Source organism: Carassius gibelio, chromosome A1 (assembly GCF_023724105.1).
Source record: "Carassius gibelio isolate Cgi1373 ecotype wild population from Czech Republic chromosome A1, carGib1.2-hapl.c, whole genome shotgun sequence".
NCBI classification, from domain to species: domain Eukaryota; kingdom Metazoa; phylum Chordata; class Actinopteri; order Cypriniformes; family Cyprinidae; genus Carassius; species Carassius gibelio.
This window is the reverse complement of record NC_068371.1, coordinates 37,435,815-37,449,255: the sequence shown is the minus strand read 5'-3', so window position 1 is coordinate 37,449,255 and position 13,441 is coordinate 37,435,815. Positions and strand designations below refer to the sequence as shown.

Here is a 13,441-nt window from a genome sequence, read left to right as displayed (position 1 = left end):
GGTCTTTGCACTAAAGGCTAGACGGAGACTTTCACAACTGTAAACCGGTTTCATCATGCTGAACAATCTCACAGCTTAATTTGCTCTTTGTTTCCAGCTCTCGCTCTTTCCCCAGAGTTTTTGGTTTTATGTTCATGCAAAACACTTCTCAGCATGCACCATTATCAGCGGCAGCTTCCCCAAAGTCGACAGGTATTAGCATAGGCTTGTTTTCATCTACGCCAAATCATTGTACGCCGGTCCAGGCCGTGTGTGTGTTTGTCCATTGTAGAATCGGAGATCATTAACTCGGCGAGACACACATTCCCAGACTGGAGCTCCCATAGATCAGACCCTGCTAAGCAATTATCATCATGTGTGCATTATTCAGCGAGGCTATTTGGCCTCAACACCTGCTCTCCTGCTACAGACAGGTAACTCAAGCAGCCATTTCTATCCCTAGACATCTAATTAACGGCCCGGCTGCCGTGTTCACCAACCCATTTCAGCTGCTTTTGTTGGCTTTGGTTTAACCACAATTGCATACGATTCAAAGAAAAAAAGATGCCATGACTCAATGTGTTTAGAAAGGGAAGGAGTCGAATGCAATACGATGCTGATGCTTTGTCATTAGTGGTGTTTGCTAAGCATCACTGTTACTGTCGTGACCCGGCAAAACTCACATCATCTTCAGCAGTTGTCAAACGCTCGGGCTTGTTTATTGTGAATGAGACCTTTTGTCTACGTTTGTGTGTTCATTTGCGCTTTCATTGGACTGAAGTCAATGGAAATTCAGTGTCCTTCAGAAGTCGACATTACATCTAAACTGAACATATTTTCATGCATAAAGCACATTCCTGCTCTTATTTATTTTGCACGATTCATCATTGCAACTCATTCAAAAAAAAAAAAAAAAAGAATTTTCATGTCTTCATATTTATCCAAAACAAACTCTTCACCTCTGACTTTCCTATTTTATTTTATTTTATCTTTTTTTTATTCGATTTTCTATTTTTGCAACCCATGTCCTTTTTCTTCTCTAAGTATCTGTTTAACTTGAAATGACATGCGATTATGAAAGTTAAATGGTTTTAAATGCCATCATGTTGAGCAAGGGGGCAAGTTTAAAGAAGTTAGGTACGGTTAGCCCCCTGTTGGACAATAACGTGACTAAACCATTTTAGGAACAAAAATCATATTTCTCCATGCAAAAGGTCCGGTTTTGGGATGTATTTTGTGAAAATAAAATAGCGAATTATATTACAAAGGATGTTTCGCCAGTGTTTGAAATGTGTATTTTTGTTAATTTTTTTTGTAAGAAAAATGATTGGATTGATGCAAATGCCCGATAATATAAATTTAGTTGTTTAGTTATTTGCTTAAATTACCTTATTTTATCCCTGCCTGTAGTCTTTGAAGAAATAAATTATAAATTAAATTTTATTCTATGATGCTAATGTCAATCTTTTTTTTTTTTTTACTATTTTGATTTATTTTTTGCTTTAAATTGCCTTATTTTTTTCCCCTATCTGCTGTCTTTGAAGAAATAAAATAGCAAGTATTTAATTTTATTGTATGATGCAAGTGCCCAATATGCACTAATGAGTTTTGCATTACCATTTTATTTATTTATTTTATTTTTTACATAAAATAGTTTTTTTTTTCTCCCCGTCTGCTGTCTTTGACGTCTCTGTTGAGGATCATGTGTTCCTGTGATACCATCAGCCAGTCTGTGATATCATGATGTCATTTCCTGGGGCTACAGAGTGATTAGTCACATGACTTGTACATGTAAAAGATGCATCATGCAGGTCATGAACATCCAGAGGGGATGAGAAACTGTCACCGAGATGAATACCAGTGCTAACAGATAACTCATTCCCCGTGCTTTATATAGATGTTTGGTTGCAGTCATAATGTTAGCTGACTCCGTTCTTCTTCATATTCATATTTTAATGTTGACAGCCCGTACACACAGGTTTCAGTAGTAGTATCTCGGACAGAAAGAGTGAGCAGTGTGGACAGTTTTGTCTCACAACTGGTCATTAAACTTTCCAAATCGTGTTTTCAGATGTATTTGTGTTGATTAACTCTTAGGTCAGTGCATTTTGTCGTTTCTTCTTCAGTGTATTACTGAATTCAGCTGTTGTTAATTACTGTTCCCGTCACATTTCTGGAATTGACGGCAGACTCCAAGCCGCCGGTGATTTAAAGTGAACGGCGGCTGTAACGCAGCATGAAATGAGTGGCTTCTTCCTCGACATCTAGACATGATTCCAGCGCTCTCATCTCTCGTCTACCAAACGATTGTTTTTTTACTCCAATAGCCCTCTTAGATCTGTTGTTTCAGCTCTGCTCTTCATCACTGTGTCTTTCTTCCACCCCAAACCCCAAAAAAATATGAAAGAAGTTTCCTCCTCTTCCTCTCTGCATGCCTTCTTTCGGCTACAAATCTCTCTTTTATTAACGCCGCCGCTCCACCCAAAGCACATTCTGATAAAGCCACATTACAATTCAAGTCGGAGCTTTACAACAAAACAAGATGGGAGATACGATGCTTTTTTACGAAGTGGCCCGACAACTTCGGCACAAGATCTTCTCAAACTTTTAACAGCTCTGGCTTGGCATGAAGTAATAACAATTTCTTCTTGTCTATTTCCCTTAGATAACCGTTGTTTGACAATGAAAACAAGACCGGAATAGATCATTCTGAAAGCCTCTGTGTCTTCTGAAAAGAGCCTGACTGGAGGCTGAAACAGAAATCTTTAAATAGCCTGTGGTCATCTGTACAGTACCTGTAATAGCTGCATGTCCTGTTCAACCTTATTTCAGCACATCTTTGAAAACATCTTAGTCCACATGCACTTCAGACATCTTAAAAAGAAAGTTAAACCGAAAAATGTCTTTTCAAACATGTATGATTTTTTTCTTCTTCTGTGGAACATAAAATAAGATTGTTGTTTGTTTGTTTGTTTGTTTTTCGTGCCCATGAAATGAAAGTCAGTGGGGTCCAATTTTGTGCTTTTGGACCCCATTGACATTCTTCACTATCCTCACTGTAATTCCTTTTTTTTTTATCTGTAAAAATGTATTTAGTCCCTGCATATTCACGGTTCAAGAAAACGTACTGTGACATTCAGAACTTGAAACTCAAAACTTCAGCAAAATACTTTTTGATGTCAGAAATGTTAAAGTTGTGTTGAAGCTTATTTTTAACAGTATCCCAGATCGTTTCAGTCTGATCTTAACAGTTTGAAGGGCACATTGACAAGCATGTGGTGTTTGATGAATCTATCCGAGCGTAATGCAGGTTTAAGGCAGCAGATATTTTGTTCTTGAAGGATGGAGCGATTAAAACTAAATCAGATCTGACGGTGAAACCGCAGATCATGAGTTAGTGCACCAAAGCACTTACTTTACATGAACTACTAAAGTCACGACAGCAAAAAATTTCAGAGTGTAAAATATGCCAGTAATTCAGATCTTCTTGCTTGCATTGAAGCTCAAGATGCTGAAGTCCTGCTTTCATTACAGCAAAAATTAGCATTGTTAATGAGTGGAAGTCCGCTGGTGCTCTCAGACTTCAGCAGAGTAAAGTAAAGTTTGAAGACAGACTTGTCTGAAAGTTTAAAATAACTTGAAAAGCTTGAATTGTGAAGCTTTTTACTAAGAGAAGTCAGAGAAGGTCAGTGTTACTAATATGTCTTAGCACATTGCTATTATGTTTTAACAAGTTGCTAGCATACTTCCAGCATGTTTTAACAGGTCCTTAGCTAGTTTTAGCACATTGCAAACATGTTTTGCAAAGTTCTAGCATGTTTTAGCAAGTTGTGAACGTGTTACTAGCATTTTAACACATTACAAGCATATTTAAACTTTGTTAACATGTTTCTGGTATGTTTTAATGTGTTTCTTACATATGCTAAGATGTCTTTTTCCATGTGGCTAGCAAGTTTCTAGCATTGTTAGCATGTTTCTAGTTTGTTTTAACAAAGCTAACATGTTTTTGCATGTGGTTAGTACATTTCTAGCATGTTCCTAGTATGTTTCAACGTGTTTTAGTAAGTCTTTAACATGTTAAGTATGTTTGGCACGGCATTGCTTATGTGTTCAGGGTTAGAACATGTTTTAGCATGTTGCTAAGACTGATGTTAAAACATCCTTAACATATTGTGAGCATTTAAAAAAATTTCCCTGCATGTTTTAACATGTTTTAGCCGGTTGTTATTAGCATGTTTAACATGTGGTTAACATGTTTTGGTATGTTTGTAGAATATTTTAGCATGCTTATTTTGTGTGTTGGAGGCTCGTTGTTGTGATTAAATACTTAAATACTCTGAAGCAGTTACTGCGTGAAAGTTTTCAGACCCTCAATGAAAGACTGTGCGAATTTGGGCCTGTCTTGGTCCAATATGAGAATTTTGTAAGTCAAGGCAACATAATGAGGGTTATTTTATGTTGTGTCCTACAGGATACAAGAGCTGAAAGATCTAGGAGAGCTCTCTCCACATTGGGACAACCTCCGGAAGGACGTGATCTCTCGCTATGACCAGATCATCAAAGAATACCAGGACACGCTGGCGGAGCTGGAGAAACTTACTGGTAAAGGCTTCAGATGCAATGACACATTATCTCTCTCACACACGCACTTCACCCTTTTCATTTTGTATGCATGAGACTTTATCCAGTGCAAACAGTTTCCGCAATTAGCATATGACATCACACACAGTTGATCTGCAGTGTTGTAAAAGCATGACTTCTTTTTTGCCGAGCTGCATTCATGCAGAATTTCTTAGTTCATCAAACTTTCATATGCAGCTCACAGTTAGCTGTCACATTCAATGTGACTTTATACTCGCATGGTTGCACGTTGTAGAGGAACAAGCAGAGCATGCACTTTTAAAGCTGCCTCTATTGCATAAAGCTTGTTTACAGTAAATACATATTTGTCGCTTTCAATAATAAGATGTACTGTAGCATTGCAATTGCATGCGTTGCCTGAAAACAAAACTTGGATTGACTAAAATATGGGGGAAAAAGTGCCAATTTTATACTTCTGTTTAGAAGCACATAAGCCAAAATGAAAAATAAGACATTGCCGCAGTGCATTTTGCAAAAGGGGTGGCCATGTAAACGTTATACGTCTCTACCAGTTGACACATTGATACTGTCATGCAGTATATCCTGTCATCTCACCCCGCTCTAGTATGATCCATATTGTTGGAGGACAAATAAAAAAGGCAGTATTTGTCAGCTAGTCAGTGATGATCTTGCCCTTCTAATCAGCCGTGATTCAGTTCAGGAAACAAGTCTTAAAGGGGAAGTTTATTTTTGCTTTAAGGTGCTGTAATATTGTTAAAACTCAACAGTAAAAAGGTCCATTGTTTTTCGTCGATAGGGTAGCCGTCGTGTCTGTGTATGTTCTCCTGTCCTCTGGGATGTTGTCATAATCCACTCACTGCAGTGCCACTGCAGACTATTAATTATTGATATCTAATCTTATCACAAGGATGGCAACCTGTGGCTCAAGACGGTGTTTGTTTTCAGCCGGTGTTTCTGGAAAGGGCAGATCCGTTCTCCTGCTGCCCTCTTCACCTCAGGGCAGGCATTGCAGTCGTTTGGCTATGGTCCAAAAAACAAAACAAAAGACAAGCTCTGTGGTGTTTTTTTCCCCCTTTCGATTAATTCATTTTTAATTAGACAAGCTGACGTGAGGTACTTCAGAGTGTGTTAACTAATGAATTAATCATTTTGTGTTAGCATTGTTTGCAGCCGGTGGAATTAGAGGCACTGGGAGCTAATCCTGTTGTTTGTTAGTCCTCCAGCGGGATTGTGTGGGTGGAGAAGCCCACATCCTCACCCGCCCCGGCACGGCACGGAGAGCGAAGTAAGACAAATCCAAGCAAAGACTCCACTGAACCACGGAATAAGTGAAGGATAATTAAAATAAGTGAGGAAGCTTCCTGGACTTGTCTCTAAAGCTGTTTGCTTTTCTTCAGCATTGACTCGTCCTCGTGTTACTGAAACTTGAACAAAATACAACAACAACATAAAACTACCATAAAACATCACATGAAATTGTATAAAAAAAAAATTGATACTTTTATTCAGCAAGGATGCATTAAATTGGTCAAAAGTGACAGTAAAGACATTTATATGTTTGTTACAAAAAAAGTAAAAAAAAAAAATAAAAAAAAATCATACTTTCTGTTGATCATATAATCCTGAATAAAATGTCTTGTTGTTTCCAGAACAATGGACAAGCAGTGCAACTGTTTTCAGCATTGATAATAATCAGAAATATTTCCTGAGCAGCAAATCAGCGTATTAGAAAGATTTCTGATTCTGAAGACTGGCGTAATGATGCTGAAAATACAGCTGCGCATCACAGGAATAAATTATTTTAATATATATATTCAAATATATATATATATTTTTGTATTTTTGATCAAATAAAAGCAGCCTTGGTGCGCAGAATAAGTTTCTTTCAAAAACATTACAAAAAGTCGAACTGACCTCAAACTTTTGAACAGTGACACATTAAGCAGTTTTATGGGATGATAAAAGCTTTCATGAAAGCGTTGATTCAGAAGTGGCACATTTGGTAGGTTTGATGTTATTAATGCTCTATTTGGACACTTTTATGGGGGATAAGACGACAATCTGCTAAACATCTCCTTTTGTGTGCCATGGCAGAAAATGACTCAAAAGGGTTTTTTAACAACATCAGGGTAAGAGTTAATTGACAGAAATCACTTTTTTAGCAAGACTATTTGGCTCTAGATCTTATGTAAGCTTAAAAACAGTTTATTAAGCCTCAGACGCTGATAAACATTGCAAAACCACAGATATACGAGCCAGCAGGCCGCAGATACCACAGCCTACTCCTCCTGCTGTTGCCCAGGGACTTCAGTGCCTGTTTGACGGGAGGGAAACCCTGAAAACACTCAGCACAAGAGACCTACAGCGAAGCCGAATCAGTTCAGTGCTTCTGTGCCAATAGCTAGCTGTGCCTTCTAGGCTCTATGGCGGGTCCGGGACTTTTTCCTCAGTATTTCTGAGAAAGGCGTTTAATGGAAGCAGAGTAACATGCACGAAGCTCCAGATCGCATTGAACTCTCATCATTATGCACTTCTGTAGCCGAGAAGGAGATCTTATGAGAGAAAAACTGTCAGAGGGACAGAAATAATGAGACTGCTGGCTTTTTTATGGAAAAGAGACAAAGTGCGTTTGTGTTTGCGTAGCTGACAATAGACATGATCCCTTTTTTCAAGGTAGTTCCTTGCTGCGTTTCTTTTCCACTACTTTTAATCACTTTTTGCCTCGACTAGTTCTTTAGTCCTGCAGTGTGACAGATTATTTTAAAGGTTTACGGGCTCACACCGCAGGATATTTTAGTCAATATACTGCATCCACACTAATCAATAAAGTGTTTACTTATTATATTTAATAATGCTGAAGAACCCTATTTTTTATTATGTGGAGGTGTTGCACTGAATAAATTAACATGGAAGTTGCTAAATAATTAAACCAAAGTTTTAAAAAGTTAAAATAATAATAATAATAAAATGAGTGGAAGGTAAAACTCAAAGTACTTCCAGGCTTGAGAACCACTGCGTCTTAATTGCTCTATTTTACTGAATTTAAAGTCATTTCAAAGCCAAAAACATTTATTTTTACACAGAAAACACACAGTTTGATATACACTGACTTTAAATAATTGTTTGATGATAACGGTTTAAATTAGTATAATAATAATATAATAACTGATGCTTTTAGCCCCGCCCCGTGTCCCGTATTTTGTCATCCAAATGTTGACCGTTTGTATGTTTTAGTCGTAGTGTCCACTGTTTGCTGGGGTTTCCCTGGGCAGGTTTGGGCAGCACCTGCTGGGCAGATGGTGTGTGTGATGGGGTTAATTCCTCCTCCACGCCTGGCTGGGCCCGTGTCCCAGGAGAGAGCACATCTGTCTGACTGACAGCGCTGTCACACACAAAGTGACACTAAACTATCCAGAAGTGCTCAGCATGAGTGACGCTTAAAGATGCACTCAGTCATTCTGTTCTTATTCAAAACTTTTACTTACAGACTGAGGAGTATATTTTTTACAAATATACATACCAAGTCTATTTTGTTTTAGAGCAATGCTTATCTAGATCCTAATTACACACTAACTTGGGTTCATGCAGTATTTTTTTTAGCCCCAATGTTTTTCTGTGCCCATGAGTGCTGTTTCTAACCTGCCTGACTTATTGCTGTGAATTTATGTTTCAGCCTGTCAGAGTCAAACTTACAGCAGTGACACAAATATTTAAAGGTCATGTTTCAGTGTGGACGCCGCTTTTTATTTCTATACTTTCCTCATCCTCGGTGTGTTTTGATATGAATAAAAAGGGCATTTTGTGGAGGGCTCGGCAGGTCTGATCTATATTTGAGTGATATTGAGCAGTACCTGAGTGGTGTATCGTGATGTTCGCTGGGCTGTGGTGGGGCTGCATAACCTTTCATTAATGTTTCTATGCTTTTTAAAGCACAGAGCCTTTGAGTCTGATCAGCTGTACTATCACAGCACTTCATCAAAAGAGTTCACTTCTGCTTTTGGTGTGGATTGAGAATTTGATATTTTGTTTAAAAACAAAAACAAGCAAACAATTAAATACATCAAGGAATATTGATATGGAAACAATGTCACAATGCAAAAAAAAAAAAAAAAAGAAGATATCTGGTGTCATGCAATAGAATAGTATTATCAAAGTCTCTTTTTTTCATTGTGATTTATTTAATTGTTTGTTTGTTTGTTTTTTTATTTTTAAATTGTAAAGTGTTTCTAAACATTTCCGTTCACCATGGAGAATAATAATATGAATTTTGCGGGGTCAAATACACTTAATTATTGATTATGTTTAAGATCAAGTGACAACAAAACCTTTTATCAAAATAGTCTATTGAGATCATGGATTTTTCTGTAACGGCATTATTTTACTTTATTAAGTAGTTTTGTCGTGCGGTGTAGACATTTTTGTATTTTTGTATTTTTTATGTATAATGGAATAATAATATCAAGTTTTACTTTTATTTATGTATTGTTAGTTACTGAGAATTGAGAATAGTAATATAACAATATGAATTTGGAGTGGAAAATATACTTAATTATCTTTCAAAAAACCATGCAAAGTGCGATATTTATTTTTGTAACATTCTTTTATGTTATGAACCCAGTGTTATTTAGCGTATCATTTGTTGTGAGTTAATTTCTATTATTTCTTTGTCTGCTGACAACACGACTGGTCGGATAATTAGTTACTTTTGAAAAGAGCGCTGATAACATTTCAACGAGTCTTTGTTGGCTATATTTGTGCATATATTACACTGAAGCGATCAAAAGCCTGCCGTGTGTCGCTGGGCGATATTTGCTTCACCATAGGGGCTTACAGTATCCGTTTCTGAAGATTTTAATTGGGTTGTTTTTGAACAAGGCAGGTGGTGCTTAATTTGAGCAAAACCCTGTTCTTAGTAGATTTGAGAAGAAATGAGCTGGTTTTTGGGAGAGGGATATCTGTAATCAGATCGCGGTGTTTATATGCAGCCCTGAGCGGTCATTGCTACAGAACGAGTCACTCAAGGTCATCCATGATTTCTTTCATCCTTTATGAAAGACGTTACCTTCACACGTTTAAATCTAAGGCCTTGCGTGAAGGCTCTTTGTTTTGGCTGCCACCTTCAATTGATGTTTAATTGCCTTCTTTTTATTCATTTAATCAAGCCTTTAATCAAGTCGTGGCTTTATACTCGAATGCATTCAGACTGGCTGCTATAATGCTTTGCAACCAACACATTCAAGTCAGAATAATAGTAAAGCGTTGTATTTGCATGAGGCTGTAATTCAATAGCAGTAGATGGCAGAGCCCCCGCTGTGTGTTTGTGTGTGTGTGTGTGTGTGTTTGTTTTCTTGAACGAGGACTAAAGCTGATTACATATAAACACTTGGCTTCTGGTAATCTTTCCCAGGCCCGTTGTTCAAGCCCAGCTGCAGCAAAGGCCAGAAATATCTGGAGTTCATTCCCATCAACCTGCACACACAGAGAATGCAGGTGACGTGTCCAAGGAGAACAGGTGCGTCTCATGTGCGTTCTTATTCCCTCTGTTTACAATCTCTAGCTGGGTTTGGAATTGAATACTAGCGAACTGCCTACTGTGTGCATAGAAATAAAACAACATGTGAAGTAAACATATCATGAATGCCTTATTCCATAATACATATTTTAAACAGTAAAATGCTACTTTTGTTATACAAATTTATTTCAGAGAGCTATCTAATGAGCTTATATGATAAGTTAAATATAATTTATCATGACACAATTTCATTGTTTTTGTAGTTTCACTTTAGTTTATGAATCTGAACCCAGCTCATGTATTTAGTTGTTATTTATTTAGTTATTTATTTTATTTTTTATTATATTTCATATTTCTCATAGATAATTAGTTCAGTTTGACACATCTTAAGAGCGCTGATAACATTTCAAAGTGCCTTGCTTTTCTACATTTGCATGCAGTATATTACATGCATGCAGGGATCAAAGAAATTCTGTGTATATATTATATGTTGTGTGTATGAATTGTTAAATGCAGGTATGCAATGCCTACTGTGTGCATTACTATATACTGCAGTACTAGTTTAAAGGATTGTGATTCTGCACAGCATCTCTCTTTCACCCTTCTCTGGGTCTCTTTCTCTCTCTGAGTGTAGCATGTGTCTGGCTGTTTATTTTGGTGTGGGAAGCAGCGCATAGTGGTCTCAAAGATCAGTCCAGCACCCTATTAGAAAGTGCATTTGGCCCAGCCCGGTTTCACACATGCGTCCCGGTGGCAGGTGGCGCTGCAGTCAGTGAGGGGTCAGCAGGGAGATGCTGACAGGTGCAGACGTGCACTGAGACGGCTAAATGAGGAAATGACAGCACAACAGGATTGGACGAGATGAATGCCAGAATAACAGGCTCACAGCAATTTTTATAAATCTCTTCTGCTCACCAAGGCTGCATTTAATTGCAGTTGAAATATTGTGAAATATTATTACAATTTCAAAAAACTGTTTTCTATGTGAATATATGTTAAAATGTAATTTATTTATATGATCAAAGCTGTATTTTCATCATCATTCCTCCAGTCTTCAGTGTCACACGTTTCACCTTCAGAAATCAGTCTGATATAATGATTTGATGCTTAAGAAATATTGATTTTAAATGTAGAACGTCTATTCTGCTTAATATTTTTGTATACTTTTGGATAGTATTTACTTTTTTTAATATATTATTTATATATATATATATATATATATATTTTATCTTTTGACAATTTTTTTCAGGATTATCTCTGTTCAAAAGAACAGTATTTATTTGAAATAGTGTTTGTAATCATGTAAAACCCTTTACTGTCACTTTTGAGCAATTTAATGTGCTGAATCAAAGTATTAATTTCTTAAAAACTAATCAGTCAATCAATCTTACAGACCACAGACTTTTGAACAATAGTTTATACAAAGTAGTAATATATAATATTATGTTTTACATACATAATTTATTTTGCTTTCAAGAAAAAAGAAATTGATTGCTTATTATTATATTCATGTACAGAGGAATGTCATTTGAATGAATGTCAGAAGTTGAATGACAGATTGAGAGTTTAAAAAGCAGACGTCGTCTCTCGAGTTCATGTTTTAATGGTGTTCCGTCTTTAAGCACGCTGCCCAAACACAATTTCCAAGAAAGCGCTTTTGTTTGTAGCATCAGACAGAAGTCCTGAGGTGACAGTAGTGGACAGCACTTTTCAGACTGCATTTGCTTGTTACTAGCAAAATGCCATGGATCTTTTTCTTTTTCTTTTTTGCCTGATTGTGACAAGCCACTTACAGCTGCTTTTAAGTCCCATAACATGTCAAATATTTTGACCTGTAGTTTTTTTTTTATATGGAAGTGTTTTCTAATCTTTCTAAGCCTGTTCACGCATTCATTTCTCATTGGACATCCTTCATTCTTAAAAATAAAGGCTCTTTTATTAGCAACGTTGGTTTCATAAGGAACTTTTAACATCAGTTTAATCTTTGCATTCTTCCATTCTTCCCATTTCCGTTCTTTAGACTATTAAAATGTTCTTCATGCTAAGAAAAAGGTTATTTGGGGAACTAAAAATCTTTATTTTATTGCATCACAGCAAATAGAAAAGTATCAAACCCCATGTCACAGTGTTGTCAGTCAAATTAAAATGGTTGATCTAATTAATTACAGTACATGTTATTATAACTAACTGGTAACACTTTAGTTTAGGGACCAATTCTCACTATTAACTAGTTGTTTAATAGCATTCATATTACTAGCATATTGGCTAGTAATGATATCTTAAAGGGACAGTTCACCCAAAAATGAAATTCAGTCATTGTTTACTCACCCTCATGTCATTCCTAAACAGACTTGCTTTCTTCTATTGGAAGCAAAATGTGTGTTTTAAGAACGTTGATGACCAAACAGTTCCCTTTGGCTTCCATTGTGTTTTTGTCCATACAAACATTGTCAAACAACATGAGTAAATGGTGACAGAATTATCATTTTTGAGTGGACTATCCCTTTAATAGGCCCATTTAATTGTTTATATATTTTTCATACGATATAGAATTAAAATTATCTTGCACTAAATTACCTTGTTAAATTGACAGCCCTACTACAATTTCTAAGCCTCTGCAAACAATTGGTCTCCGCCATGGAGATACACAGGTGCCTGAACCCCTTGAATCAGAGCCTCCATTTATAGAGACTGCAGGAACTTGCACAAATCACCTCCAAATTGGGCCATGCATGACGGATGATCCTGGCCCGTATATATGCCACTGTATTCATCGTGTAGGTACACTGTTGTGAAACAGCCAATTAGATGCTTCGCAAGCGGCCGGGGAGCGCCGAGAGCACGAGGGTGGGATGGAAGTCGTCGCATGAGAACCTCGTCGTCATTAGCGGGGGAACGAAACGGCCGTATCGCAGGCGGGCGTCATGACCCCGGCGCTCAGGGGTCAGAGCATTTGAAGGGGCCTGGATCATTATTTGCCATTTAATGTGTTGCATTCACGTCCCATGGAGCCAATTGGCTGACCTTGCATATATCCACATTGAAGAGATTTCCCGTTTTCTCCATAGGCAGCTTAGAAATCGAGGTGAAATCATGAAAATGGGCCCCAATTGGTGTAGATATGGGTGTAAAAATAAAACATCCACAGAGCCATTGCAAATATTTTGTGTAAATCATTTTGTCACCACTTTCTTTCTTTATTAATATTCTTCACCGCAGCATGTTAAGTCTCTAAGCGACTATTTATATTGCCTATAGGACACATTGAACATCCAAAGTGAAGAGTTTTAAGCCTTGAAACTAAAACTGCCAGATCTGAATGAATCTCGATGCTTTGTTTAAAATATT

General features: G+C 37.1%; 1 protein-coding gene across 3 annotated transcripts in view; it reads left to right on the top strand.

Moving 5' to 3' along the window:
- inpp4b (inositol polyphosphate-4-phosphatase type II B) overlaps positions 1-13,441 on the top strand; it is a 116,143-nt gene that overhangs the window by 67,237 nt on the left and 35,465 nt on the right. For all 3 annotated transcript variants that reach the window (XM_052606922.1, XM_052606911.1, XM_052606931.1), the window contains 2 exons: positions 4,451-4,581; positions 9,989-10,093. In XM_052606922.1, coding sequence (XP_052462882.1) covers positions 4,451-4,581; positions 9,989-10,093 — 236 coding nt within the window. The remainder of the gene's footprint in view (positions 1-4,450; positions 4,582-9,988; positions 10,094-13,441) is intronic.